Raw genomic sequence first — 12,858 nt, 5'->3', positions numbered from 1 at the left:
GCCACGTGAATGTGCACGTGTGCAAACGTTGTGCTTGTGTTTGTAGTGCGAGCTGAATAATTTAACACTTGTGCCGCAGTGCAGTTGGCGCTCGAGGCTTCTACCGCCTTTGTCCAACAAGAAAGGCCACTGTGCGAGCGTTTGCGAGCGTTGACATATGGTGTTTTAATCACACAGATGACTTGCCAAGGTTCGATAAGGCAAAGAAAACTTTCCTTGCTCCTTTCATTGTCACGGAGCTGGAAGTGTCAGAGTGCCGGCAAAGTTCGTTAGAGCTGAATTTGCCGCCCTAAAATAGCAGCTGTCGCATCCGGTGCGAACTTCCGTAAACTTCAAAAATTTTGACAGAGAGGTGTTCTTTTTCTGATAGACGTATTTTAAAAAATATTTTAGACCGAGGTACAGTGTCACATCGCCCTTTTGCTGGACCCTACACTGAATCGGTGAAATTCAGCCGAGCCTACAAACGCACGCCTTCATACCCTGGATCCTAACTTATAGCTTCGTCTTCCATCCGGCCTCTCACGGCGTGACTGAACCCTTCCAGGCCGTCTATATGGCGTGGAGTAACGCTTTCAAACGCGCACTCTTATCTAACCAGAGTGGCCAACCGCCCGCTCTGTGACTTTTGCGGGTTCAGGGAAACGATCGCACACCTTCTTTGTGAGTTCCCTCGTTTTAACCAGCAAAGAGCAGCGCTCTCCTCCATATCATACCTGCTGGGAAATCTCCAAATCTCAGAAACTAAAATTCTCGGACACTGCCCCACGTGGACATCAGCGAGAGTGGCTATGAAGACGTTGCTGCGTTATATAAAACACAAAGCATTGTACGACAATTGTGACGGGGTGGCACAGCGCATTGTGGGATGTATGTTGTGGCGGCTTGACAGGCTGTGTGATTTTGCCCATACAGATAATCGTGCTCATTGTTCTCTTTTAAATCGAAGCTTTCTTTGCTTCTTCTCTCGACTTTTCCACTGTTGCTGCTGCTGTCTTGCGCGCCGCGTCGGGGGGTGAATCAGTGCGTGCATATACATGGCTGAAGAGAGGAAGTCGACGCGAGAAACTCGTTTGGACTTTTCCATCGCGTGGCATGTGCACAATGCCCTCTGGAGCTCCCTGGGTGTCGCCACATTAGCCTCTTGACAGCTGTAACTATCTGTACCCCCTCAAAAGCAATGCAGAAACTAACGTGCAAGTCCGGAGCGGACGTAGATAGAAATGTAGAGAGGAGGGAGGAGAGGAGGCAGAGAATGGGGGGGTAGAACCGACGCAGTCGCGAAACGAGTCCTTGCTACTCTTGCAGTTCCCATACAGGGGAAGAGGGCGGGAGATGGCAAAAACGCGAGAAGGCCAGGAAACAGCGGTTGCGAGAAAACTGAACGTACGGTATACGGTACGCTTCTGCTATTTCTGAAATATAAACGCCATGCAAATTTAATAAGGGGGAAATGAGACGTCCACCCAAACGTAGCTAAGTGTTACAAGGGAAACCCATACGGGTTCCTCAAAAGAAAAGCCTTGCAGTTGAGGAAAAATTCGTCCTGGTCCGGGACTCGAACCAGGAACCACCGCCTTTCCGGGGCAGCCGCTCTAGCATCTGAGCTAACCAGGTGGCTAGCAGATGGCAGGGCGAAGTCGTTGTCAACAACTCGAGGCAAAGGCAAGAGTTTGACGTAATATTTCTGCGGGAACCCGCAAGGTGGAGAGAAGTAATTAATAAGGGGGAAATGAGACGTGCACCCAAACGTAGCTAAGTGCTACAAAGGAAACCCATACGGTTTCCTCGAAAGAAAAGCCTCACAGTTGAAGAAAAATTCGTTTCCTTTGTAGCACTTAGCTACGTTTGGGTGGACGTCTCATTTCCCCCTTATTAATGACTTCTCTCCATCTTGCGGGTTCCCGCAGAACTATTACGTCAAACCATGCAAATTTGTCAAGCGCCCTGCGTGCGCTTGACAAACTGACGCAGGGAAGCGGCACAAACGACACTACGGAACCGGTCGCACATCAAATCAACACTTCTGTGCCCGCCGCGGTAGCTTGACGGCTATGACATTGCTCGAGATCGTGGGTTCAATTCCAACCCTGGCAGCCGCATTTCGATTTGAGCGATATACAAATACGCTAGTGCACTTAGATTTAGGTGCACGTTAACACCAGGGTGTCAAAATTAATCCGGAGTCCGCCACTACGGCGTGCTTCATAATCCGATCGTGGTTTAGACATGTACAGCCCCATAATTCAATTAAATGTTAAGACTTCTGCCACGATGCGATGTTCCATGTGAGGCAATGATAAAACTAAACCCCATCAGAGATAATGAACAATGACGCACAACAACGCCTCAAGCAAACACGTCTCCCTTTGTGTTCTGTGTACTACGCAGACAAGCAGCAGTGGTGTACGCAACGTAAGGTTTAACAAAAACTCACCACTTTCGTATTGGACTAAACGTTGAAGAAATTACACATTCGCTGTCAACATCACCGCTAATTATCGTCAGTCAAAGCAAACAGTATAGAGAGTTTCGCTTACATCGATTCCCACAGTGCGTGGGATCCACATATTTCGTTTTTCTTTCTTTCTTTTCAGTGATCTTTCGTACCCCTTCCCCAGCACAGAATAGCCGACCGGAGATATCATCTGGTAAAGAGCCTCTCTGTCTTTCCTTTCCTTTACATTTATCTTTCTCTTTGACAGAGTGAAGTACAGTGAGAGGGGTTACCGTAGAATTGTCAACTTGAGGAACCTTTGTCCTACGTGCTAAAGAAGATATGGTGCCTCGATGTCAGCGCCTCCCGTAGAAGCGTGGTGTCGAGGCACCCTAAAAGAAGAGCTATCGCCCTCTTGCGTCATCCTATAGTTGCACACATCGCTTCTCTTCGTTGAAGGTGTTCACTGACGCATCTCAAAATCACCACACGATGTAGCTACGCTTCTGACTTTTATGAGGTACACAATGCGCGGAAAACAAGCCACCTCCGTCAGAAATATCGGAAGGGGAAAAACTAGGGTTAGAATGTGTCAGCATTTCCATGGGTCTAGACTGTTCGCGAATATATATTTTTTTTTCGTGCGCGGAAACTTTTGTACGTAATCCACTGTCTATGGCTCGTTGCTACTGAGAGTTTGCGTGTGAATGTCATAGAAGCATGACTTTCAAAGCTTTAGGGTGCACCGATGGCATGCATGCGTTAAGACATAGTAATATATACTCATAGACAAAAAAAAAAACAGAAATTACGGCGTGCAAATTATGCTTGTTACGTCTGCTATGGCTACCTGCGCGATTTCACAATTCAAACTATGTCGCCGAATCACACTCCGAAACAAATGGTATGCCTCAACGGTGCCCCACACTAGATGTTCCGCTGTACAGATTCCTTGTTCAAGAAATACAACAAGACAGTTCGTCGTCGTTGTCGTTGTTTTTGACCGCGCTATTAATGGTAGAGAGTTTGGACAGAAAAGCTCTGCCTGACCGACAGATTTTTTAAAATCGTTATACACTGCTGTGGGTCGAGCACTGACGCTTAGTGATTATACGAGGCGCGCAAGTGAGCTGCCGTTGACGGGGTGACAGTTTTAACCTTTTAAATGGGGTATGTATGTATGTATGTATGTATGTATGTATGTATGTATGTATGTATGTATGTATGTATGTATGTATGTATGTATGTATGTATGTATGTATGTATGTATGTATGTATGTATGTATGTATGTATGTATGTATGTATGTATGTATGTATGTATGTATGTATGTACACGTAAATCATGATCATCTGAGGTCTGACCACGTGCTGCACTGGCGCGTGGACGACGAATAGTAGCAGGTAAGAGAAATGTATCGTAACACCAGTTCAGAAAACCATTATTTCTTATTATTGATTTTTTTATACACTGTAGAGGAATGTCTGCATTTTTGGAGTGTACGAAAACTTCAGGGGTGCGCATTGAGATGCTCGGAATGACGACAGCACCCTACAAGTGGCGGCCGTAAGCGAACGGAAAAGAACAGAAGACAAGAATTGTGTGTGTGTGTGTGTGTGTGTGTGGAGGAGGTGAGAGAGGGAGGGAACAATTCCCACAGTGCGCATCGCTCATAGCATGCCCGCTCATGCTAGGCATCTAGTGTACGTAAAGGGAAACGTATGAAAGGCAAGGGAAATAAACTGGAATAAGGACGCCAAATGGTGGGGGTTCGTGGGAAGTGTTGCTAGTTTGTGAAAGGCGGGGAATTGGGGAAGGGGTCGATGTGACTGAAAGGAGAAAGCGATGCGATGATGGAAGTAGGCGTGGGCAATATACACAGCTATACGCTCTCAGCTACGGAGATCTGAGCCAGACTATTTCAGGAATTCCCCTTGCAAGCACTATGAAATGTTTATTCAGGTACGCGATCACTTAAGTGCCTGAACCGCGTCCGGTCCTCCTCCTGTCTCCTCACTCGACGCACTTATTTTTTACTTCTCCTATTCCGTCGGCACACACTACGCGTCCGCCTCTTGTGGCGGAACACACACACTCGGTCTCACTATGGCCGTACAGGGCTACGAAACTACGGTCGTGTCGTGCTTTTTTGAGAAGCAAGCGGGTGCATGCAACATGTAAATCGGCGCCGGCCTTGGCCAGCGCCACCTTTGCACTTGGCAACGACGCACAACTCGAGGAGCGCGGGACAAGCGCGCCGTGTATTGTGGAATCTTGCGGTCATTTCTCGCCTTCTTTGAACCTGCAGATGCTCGCAGTTCTGCAGGCGGCTGGATTGCCAAACACAGAACTAAATCCTGTTGCGCATTCATCAGTGCCTCAGCATGCATGATAGCTCTCGCTAGACTGCATGGTTGTGCGACGGAGTGCAGATTCTGAAGAGTCACTTGACCAACTCTACATTAAATTCCCAACTTTCCTGGAAAGAGTGTTTTGTTGCATGCTAACTATATCTGTGGAGAAGCAATAAGCGCAGGAAGGAAGGGTTGACAATTGGTGACGAGGACAACATGCGGCAATGAAGGGAATGGAGAAGAAAGAAAGGAAAGGATGAAGGAAGACTCAGATGGAGGAGATGGCCAATGTAGGCCTGGGCGCGATTCGAAATGCTACTTTTTTATGAGATCACATCCGCACTGAAAGGAAAGTACACAAAAAAAAAACAACAACCTAGGAACACTGCACTATGACAAGGGATGTAGTAATTAAAAGTAGTAAATAGTAAAACAAGAGAACAACGAGACTAGAAAAAATATCACTCGTGCCTCATCAATGATTAACGATGTATTGAGCTGTTGTCTCATAATTTAGGGGACAGTGGTCGACGCCAGCCCCTGTGCTTTATTTGAAGTGTATCTCCTCGTGAAGCGTGCTCGTCCGTTATCTGCCTTCTATAGAAACCTTGTTGACATGTATTCTAATGTATGTATGCCCGCTGCATGTAAGTCAAATATTACTATAACTGTCGGTTGGGCGAGTTGGTACGGGTCCATTTCTTCGACATGACGCCACAGAATTGCCCGGAGTGCGACTGCACACCTGAGTTCAGCCAGGGTCATGTCACCAGGCATCGTAATCAGACAATACGGGAAATTATATAGGCACGGCACATACATAATAAAAAATAATCATGTGTCAGTTTTGCGCCAAAAAGAAATCTTGGATTTGAATGGCTACTTTTCACTTGTTTGTTTAACCACGTTTGGGTATATAGTGTTCTGTCCATTTCGAATGAATCTGAGTTTTGAGTCGGCGCTTGTGCTGGTAGTATCATCCTGTGCTCGCGTCTTTCTGTGGCGCCTGTGTCGAAGAAATATTAGCATAACTGACTTTCTGCATTCTGCAATACATTTCGTTTGCAGCATAAGAAAGATGTCTTTGGATGCTACTTCAGGCTATTGTGAGGATCGACATTCAGTTTAACGTTTCTAGACGGTTCGCGTGTGGTGCGACGAGCCTCGCTGCAGAAAGCTCCTGTCATGGCGACGGCGTTCACTCGGCAGGTACAGAGCAAAAGACTTTCTTCTCTCTCATACAACTTGTCGTGAAGCCTGTTTAAAAGCACGCGTACAGTGTGCATTTGTGGAACGGCCGAAGCCTGCTGTGCCGACCTGGGTCGGTTACGCCTCGGGCATTCCACGCTAGCGGGGGTGGGCGGTGGCCCTCCCGCCGCCCTGCCCGCCCGGGCCCTGCACCAGTCAGTGCACGCACAACACACGCTGGGCACACGCAGGTCCGTGCCCTTATTGGCGGCGCCCTAGACAAGCGTGGAGTAGGGCGGCGGCGGGGTCCGGCAGCGGCTGCCGTCCGGCGGGAAGCCGTCGTAGGGCGGCGGCTCCGCGGGCGCCGAGGGCGGCTCGCGCACGAACGTGGAGAAACTGGCCGACGCCTGCGGCGGCGTCTCCGGCGGCGCCGTGGGCACCACGGGGGGTCGGCTTTCGGCGGCTGCTGGACCGAAGGCCGGATCAGCGCGTAACTGGCCGAAGCGCAGCGTGTCTCGCACCTGCGTGTTCACATGGTGGAAGTCTTCGAGCTGCACCGCGTCCTCGGCGTCCTTGAGCGGCCGCCGGCCGTGCCGGCAGCGGCGGCACACGACGCGCAGCAGCACGAGCGAGAAGAGCAGCAGGAAGGCGGCCACGGCGGCCAGCACGCCCTTGCCGTGAACACTGCTCTGCGCCACCAGGAATATGATCCAGGCGGCCACGGCCCACAGCACCAGTGCCAGCAGAAGCGGCAGCGCGCGCCGATGCACGGGCAGCTTGCCGTCGCGGCCGGCCGGCACGAACAGGATGGCGGCGAGGACGGCGGCGGCGCCCACCACCAGGAAGACGACGCCCAGGAGGCGCGTGGCGGCCGCCGACGCCCAGAAGCCGCCCGCCGAGCAACAGAGCGCTGCCAGGAAGCAGAAGCCGCTGGCCGCGATTTGCGGCGAGCTGCGCCGGTCCTCGGACTCGTCGGGTGCCGCCGGCTCAGCCGGGCCCGGAGGGGGACCGCCGTGCAGCGCACTGGGACCCGGCCGCCGCTCCAGCGAGCGGAGCAGGCCCGCCGGTGGTGCGCCCAGCGGCGACGAGGCACCCACGGCGGGGAACCTCAAGTCCATGGCTTTAAGGTGCCATTGCTTCCGCCTGCGCAGGAGGAGAAGTACTTTACAAGTGGCGCTTTCGGGCGGCATCCCGCAAAGCGCCGATAGAATCCACCCATCTTCGACGCAAAGATCAAGCGCACGAACCTAAACTTTCATAACGTGTCACGGCCTATATAAAGGCGGTCGTCCACCATTTTCTGTTTGCATTTTCAATTTCTTGTTGAACGCGAGAGTTTCAAACAAGAAATTGGGCTTAGACGACCAAACCCAAGCTCCAGTAAATGTTTCCTCTCCTGTGCTAGCCTATGCATATTGGGGCGAGCTCCACCACTGGAAAAGCTGGCGCTTCCGTAGCCGTGACGTGTTATGAGGGATCACGTAGACACAGCGGCCGCGTCGGCTGCTTCGGAAGCGCCGAAGCAAGCTGAAAACGAGATTTTAAAGTCCCGCCTGCGCTGCGGTTCTGATTAAGTGGGGAGGTTTTGCCGCTTCGGGTTTCTATACTTGACAACACTTGAAAGCAATAGGCAGTGGCTGCCTTTGAAGGCGTCCGACACGGTTGGCTACTGTTCGGTGCCGCAGTGCCGGACGTACGCAACGGAGCCCGGTGTCAGCCTTATTCACACGTACCCTCGGGACAAGGAGCCGCGTGAAGCTTGGATCACGAAATTTAGGACCGGCAAGCAGCCATCGGCTACAACTCCGGTGTGCAGCAAGCACTTCCGCGAGGAAGATTTTTGCTACTGCGTCGGGGCTGCGATGGTCGGTGAGTAGCAGAAAGCGCGCGCTTCGCGGCTAATGTCATGAAGTTTTGATCAATGAACTTGTTGATGCTATGGACAGTGGCAAGTTCACTGGAATAGAAAGGGAACGGTAAGAAGCACGCTAAAAAAAATGAATTGCATATGCTCATGTCTGCATGTGTTAGCACCAAACAATGAGTGTATACTGGATTAAGAAACAGAAGCAGTGGGAAATCGCTCGCTGAGAAGACCGATAAACATACAGTACGATGTAACTTAACTGAGAAATAATGATATTGAAACGTCCAAGAATTTAGAAGACGCGAGAAAAAAAAAAAAAAGATTGAATCATCTCAGCGGCATATGTCACAAGTCGCCGTAGGCGTCGAAGTCCCTAGTTATATTAAAATTATTTTTGAACAGCTCTGATAGCGTCCACGCAACAATGGTTGCTTGTGTACTGTCAAATGCTCATATATGCTTCCGACTAAAGCTCACGGAACGGTGCGAAAACGCGCTCGCAGCGAAAGCGAAACATTGTGCATGGCACGCATGCAGACGCGCAGTCGGTCGCTGCGAACGCGTGTGATCACTGCATTGAGGCTTCATTTTGTTATGCTCCATTTCGTTATACAGACAGCGCACTACAAGAACATATTTTACATAGTTTGCTCTCAGCGATTGCCCAACTTTCACGCAAGAAACTGGCTCGGGGGACTCCATTGCGGTGACCGCGCGCAATGGGCGTTCACTGTACGTATTCGGCAAAGAGATAGCGTCTGTAAGCCATTCTGTGCTTTATGTTTGCCCAAAATTATTACTTTGACAGTAAAGAACTGTCGTTTCGAGAGTACTTACAGAAAGGTCCAGTAGGGTTTCTGCGTGATGTTCTTATTGAACGTCGATAGTCAAACGTATGACGAGCGCGTCGCGTTATCACTCTTATGCGCAAAGCGAGGCTCTTCCGACAGATGGCGACTCCGTAAGTCATCACTGCTAACAGCTAAATATCACAAGGTGACGAAAAAAAGTTGTGAAGGAACCAGGGACGAAGATTGTCAATGCAAGCTTGTAGCCCAACGCTTCTGGAAAGATATATTCGCTTTTTAAATGAATGATGCGCTTGAAAACGTAAGTTTGCTGCAGTGAGGATATTCAGGTAGCGTTAGTTGTTTCATTGTATAATTTCGTAGAGAACAGAGCCATTAACCAGAACCTCTGCAGCGGTAGTATAGGTTGCTATATGCTTATAAGCCGATTCATCATATGTGTGTCGTCTGCCATGGCGTGAGCGCCGGCTTGGAATAAGGCCACTGCCATCTTCCTCTCCCGCCGCCGCGAAGCCCTCTTCCGCAGCTGATACAGGTGGAGAGGGTGGTGAGAGAAGAAGAAGGATGTCCTTCCCGAGCGATCGGCCACTGCATGTAGACCCTCGGATACGAGAACACGGCAGATGCAGAGCTGAACGCGCCGATCACTATAGGGCAGAACTTTTTTTGCTGCGGCGCAAACTGCCAAACGTAACACCGCACCGGGACCCGATCGCGTTACTAACGCCATGCTACGAAACGTTAGTGACGATTGCCTGGATCAACTGGTCCACTATATTAATGAGCGCGTATGGGAACCTGGGAACCTTCCACCAGAATGAAAAGAGGCCTCAATCGTACTGATTCCCAAACCAGGCAAAATACCCACTTTGCAGTACCTCCATCTGGTTATCCTGCCTCGGTAAGCTTTTCGAGGAAATAATTCAAACCCTACTAGTAGACTATCTAGAGCATCGAGGCTTTTTCCTGAGCCACATGTATGGCTTCCGCCCGAATTTCTCAACGCAGGACATTTTCCTCCGCCTGCGGGACGAGGTTTCTCGGGTGCGGAACACATCCTGGCTGCTCTCGATCTGGAGAACGCTTTCGACACTATGTGTAAAGAGCTCATCCTGCAGGAATTCAACAACATCAACTGTGGGGAACGGACATATAACTATACCGTTCTTCTCTCACTGATAGGACAGCCACGATAGGCATAGGAGAAACCAGATCGTATGTTTTCACCATGCCCAATAGAGGAACGCCTCAAGGAGCTATATTATCTCCACTATTTTTCAATATTTGTATGGCTCGCCTCGCCCGACAGCTCGAGTCCATACCAGACTTGGGATGCCCTGTACTCCGATGACATCACACTATAGGTGAACAGAGGCTCTCTTGGGCACAAAGAACATGCTCTACAGGAAGCAGCACAGGCAGATCTCTTTGTGGAGGGCTGTGGTATGAGCATGCTCCTCGGAAAAATCGGAATTTGTTCGGGTGCATGGCAGGTGTTACCGAGGCAAAGTACCCTTCGACCTGAGAGTAAGCGACTGCCCCATACGCGAGATATAATAGCCAAAGCACGCATACTTGGTCTCGGGGTGTAATAGGCACGCAGACCACAACTCCTGGCACGACAGTTAAACAAATTGCGCGCATGGTACACAGGGTAACCTACCATCACAAAGGCTTTGGAGAGGCGGAAACGCTACGCCTAATCAACGTATTTGCAATTAGCCGAGTCACGTACGGTCTCACCTACCTAGAACTCAGTAGCGCCCAGGTCGAACAAGCCGATAGGCTCCTCCGTGCCGCCTACGAGGCTGCCCTCGAACTGCAAACAGGAAGACCCACAGATCTGCCTCTAGCCTTATATGGACCTGCACCACTTTTGAGGAGCTGAGAGCCGTGGTCCTCATCTCGCAGCGAGAAAGACTTAGTCTCACGCCCACGGGTAGGGAGATCCTACGTGCCTTAGGGTTATCCCATGCATGCGGCCGCAATACAGTGACGAGGGACTCGTACCCGTTTCCGCTAATATCCGTACCCAAATCCACGCCGCCCTTATATACCGAAAAACACGAGTCCCTTATACCACGGAGCGCGTCGACGCCAGAGCCAGACAACTTGCTTACAAAACAGTACGGAACGGACCCAAACGCACTTTACACGGACGCCGCCCGCTGTAGCTCACACGGCTTTTCGCAGGCTGCCGTTGGCTCGGCGCGCAGAGCAGATATATTCGCCTGCGCCTCAGCCAAGACCAGTTCGGCAAACACGGCGGAAGCCCTGGCGGTCGCCCTTGCAATCAAAACCAAAGAATCCATGAGGCAGGGGTCTTAAGACCCCTGCCTTGTGGATACAGAAAGACACTGTCTTTCCGTATTCGCCAATAGGGAAGGCGGGGGATGGGGGGAGGTGGGACAGTGAGCTTCAATTTAAAAATCTCAATTTTCAGCATATATGATGAGAAGCGAATATCCGAACGTAACGCTGACAGTTAGCTAGGATGCGGGGTTCACTGTAGCGCGCCCCTTATGTGAGAAAATGCAGCAAGAAATCAATGAAACGTTATCAACAGGAAATTTATTGAGCAATGCACAACGAATTTTTAATGAAATCTCGTTGTGCTGGCTCACTGAGCGTTGGAGTTCCATTGAATTTCACATGAATTGACGATACGTCAACAAATTGACAACGGAAATTCCATACTCATTTTTGTAAGGCTTATATATCCTCACGGACTCTCAAATGGCATGCTGTTATAGCAGCCGCGTTCCTGCGCGTGTCGCCCGACTCCTACAGGTGCAACACTACAAACCAGGAACAGAGGATTGTATGGTGCCCGGAACACATCGCAGCCACGGGTAACGACAGACCGCACAGTGCAGCTCGAGCTATTACTCACCGAGCGACTGTCCCCCACCCAGGCACCCTCCTTCCGCCCCAGGCGCCCCACACGCCCCGGGATGTCCTAGAACACGAGCGTCGAGAAATACATCGCCACCCGCTTCCACATCCATGAGCTATAGGAGTGGTTCCGCCTGCAGACAGATGCACACCCGCACCTACGGTTAAAACACGCCATCCACCTCACGGCATACGTGGTCACATGCCCATGGGTATGGAGGCCAGCTAACTTTCCCCCACATTACGCGGGAATGCGAGCTCAGGCCACCCAAAATTGATACGTCTCACACTCCGGCGCCAAAATTCAGAACGGAGCACTGGGAGACCTGGCTCGCCAGCGAGGAGAAGGAGGCCCAAGTGGCACCCCTCGACCAAGCACGGCGGGCTGCTCAGGCCATCCTGGACTAGGGGCCCCACCCACCTGATTCCCCAACCCTTTCCTTCTACAATAAACGTTCTTCAATTCAGGCGCCCAAAAGCTCTCGCGTGACAGCACGTACCTCGTATAAGCGAACGCGGCCCGCAACACGGTTGCACGCGAGTACTTTGCATCGGCTGTACTTTGTGTAGGCAGTGAAAGTGCGACCACCACAAAAAACGGGAGAGGGACAAAGGAAGCTATTCGCTTTAACCAAACAGAATCACGTCAGGCGGCCTATAGCCTATAGACACAGCTTGGCACATCTACGCGGACTGATGTTTGAACAGCGTGCATAGAAATGCGTGGGCTGCTCGACAGTTTTTTGTGAGCTTTCACAAATAAAGTTGTGAGTCAGCCACGTGCCGCGCGTCTTTCTCTGCGTTGTCGTTCGTATCGACAGTCCGCAGTATAGTTAGCGATATGACCGCGTTTACACTACATGAAATCACCGAACAGGCCGATAATGTAAGCGGTATAGGCTGTATGTGCTGGCGACCTTCATGTTATAAAGCACGTGGATGTACAGACCATAACTTCAGGCCTTTGTTCCCTCTACACGCTTTCTTTATTTTTCGGTCCATCAGCCCCTTTAACTTTTGATGCACGGGTTGGCCGTAGTCTCCATGGCTATATGGCCCATTGCGAGAAGCCTAGACATCTGGGCGCGTGTTCACATGAAGCTCTTAACGCTAGAATTTTTCGTGAGAAAGATTTCCAGCCAATCCTGATGCTGGACATAGTACAAGCGAAGGCGGCCAACCAATAACAAAGAGCACTTACGTATGAGAAACTTTGCGAATTCGGACCCTGGTCGTTAAAAGTAGCTTGGTGACGCAAGATTTTGAGGGGTTAAACCTCAGGCGAAGAACAGCTAATGATTGTATCCTT

General features: G+C 50.6%; 1 protein-coding gene across 1 annotated transcript in view; it reads right to left on the bottom strand.

Annotated features, from left to right (window-relative positions):
• Window positions 1–3,865: 3,865 nt before the first annotated feature.
• Window positions 3,866–12,858, bottom strand: part of LOC126544858 (uncharacterized) — a 30,862-nt gene continuing 21,869 nt past the window's right edge. Inside the window, exon 2 of the mRNA XM_050192386.3 lies at window positions 3,866–7,121. Within this exon, the coding sequence (XP_050048343.1) occupies window positions 6,254–7,096 (843 nt within the window). The 5' untranslated portion in view covers window positions 7,097–7,121 and the 3' untranslated portion in view covers window positions 3,866–6,253. The remainder of the gene's footprint in view (window positions 7,122–12,858) is intronic.

The sequence above is a fragment of the Dermacentor andersoni genome, chromosome 1, assembly GCF_023375885.2.
Source record: "Dermacentor andersoni chromosome 1, qqDerAnde1_hic_scaffold, whole genome shotgun sequence".
Lineage (NCBI taxonomy): Eukaryota > Metazoa > Arthropoda > Arachnida > Ixodida > Ixodidae > Dermacentor > Dermacentor andersoni.
Note: the sequence above shows the minus strand (reverse complement) of the source record. Positions and strands in the feature narration are given on the sequence as shown.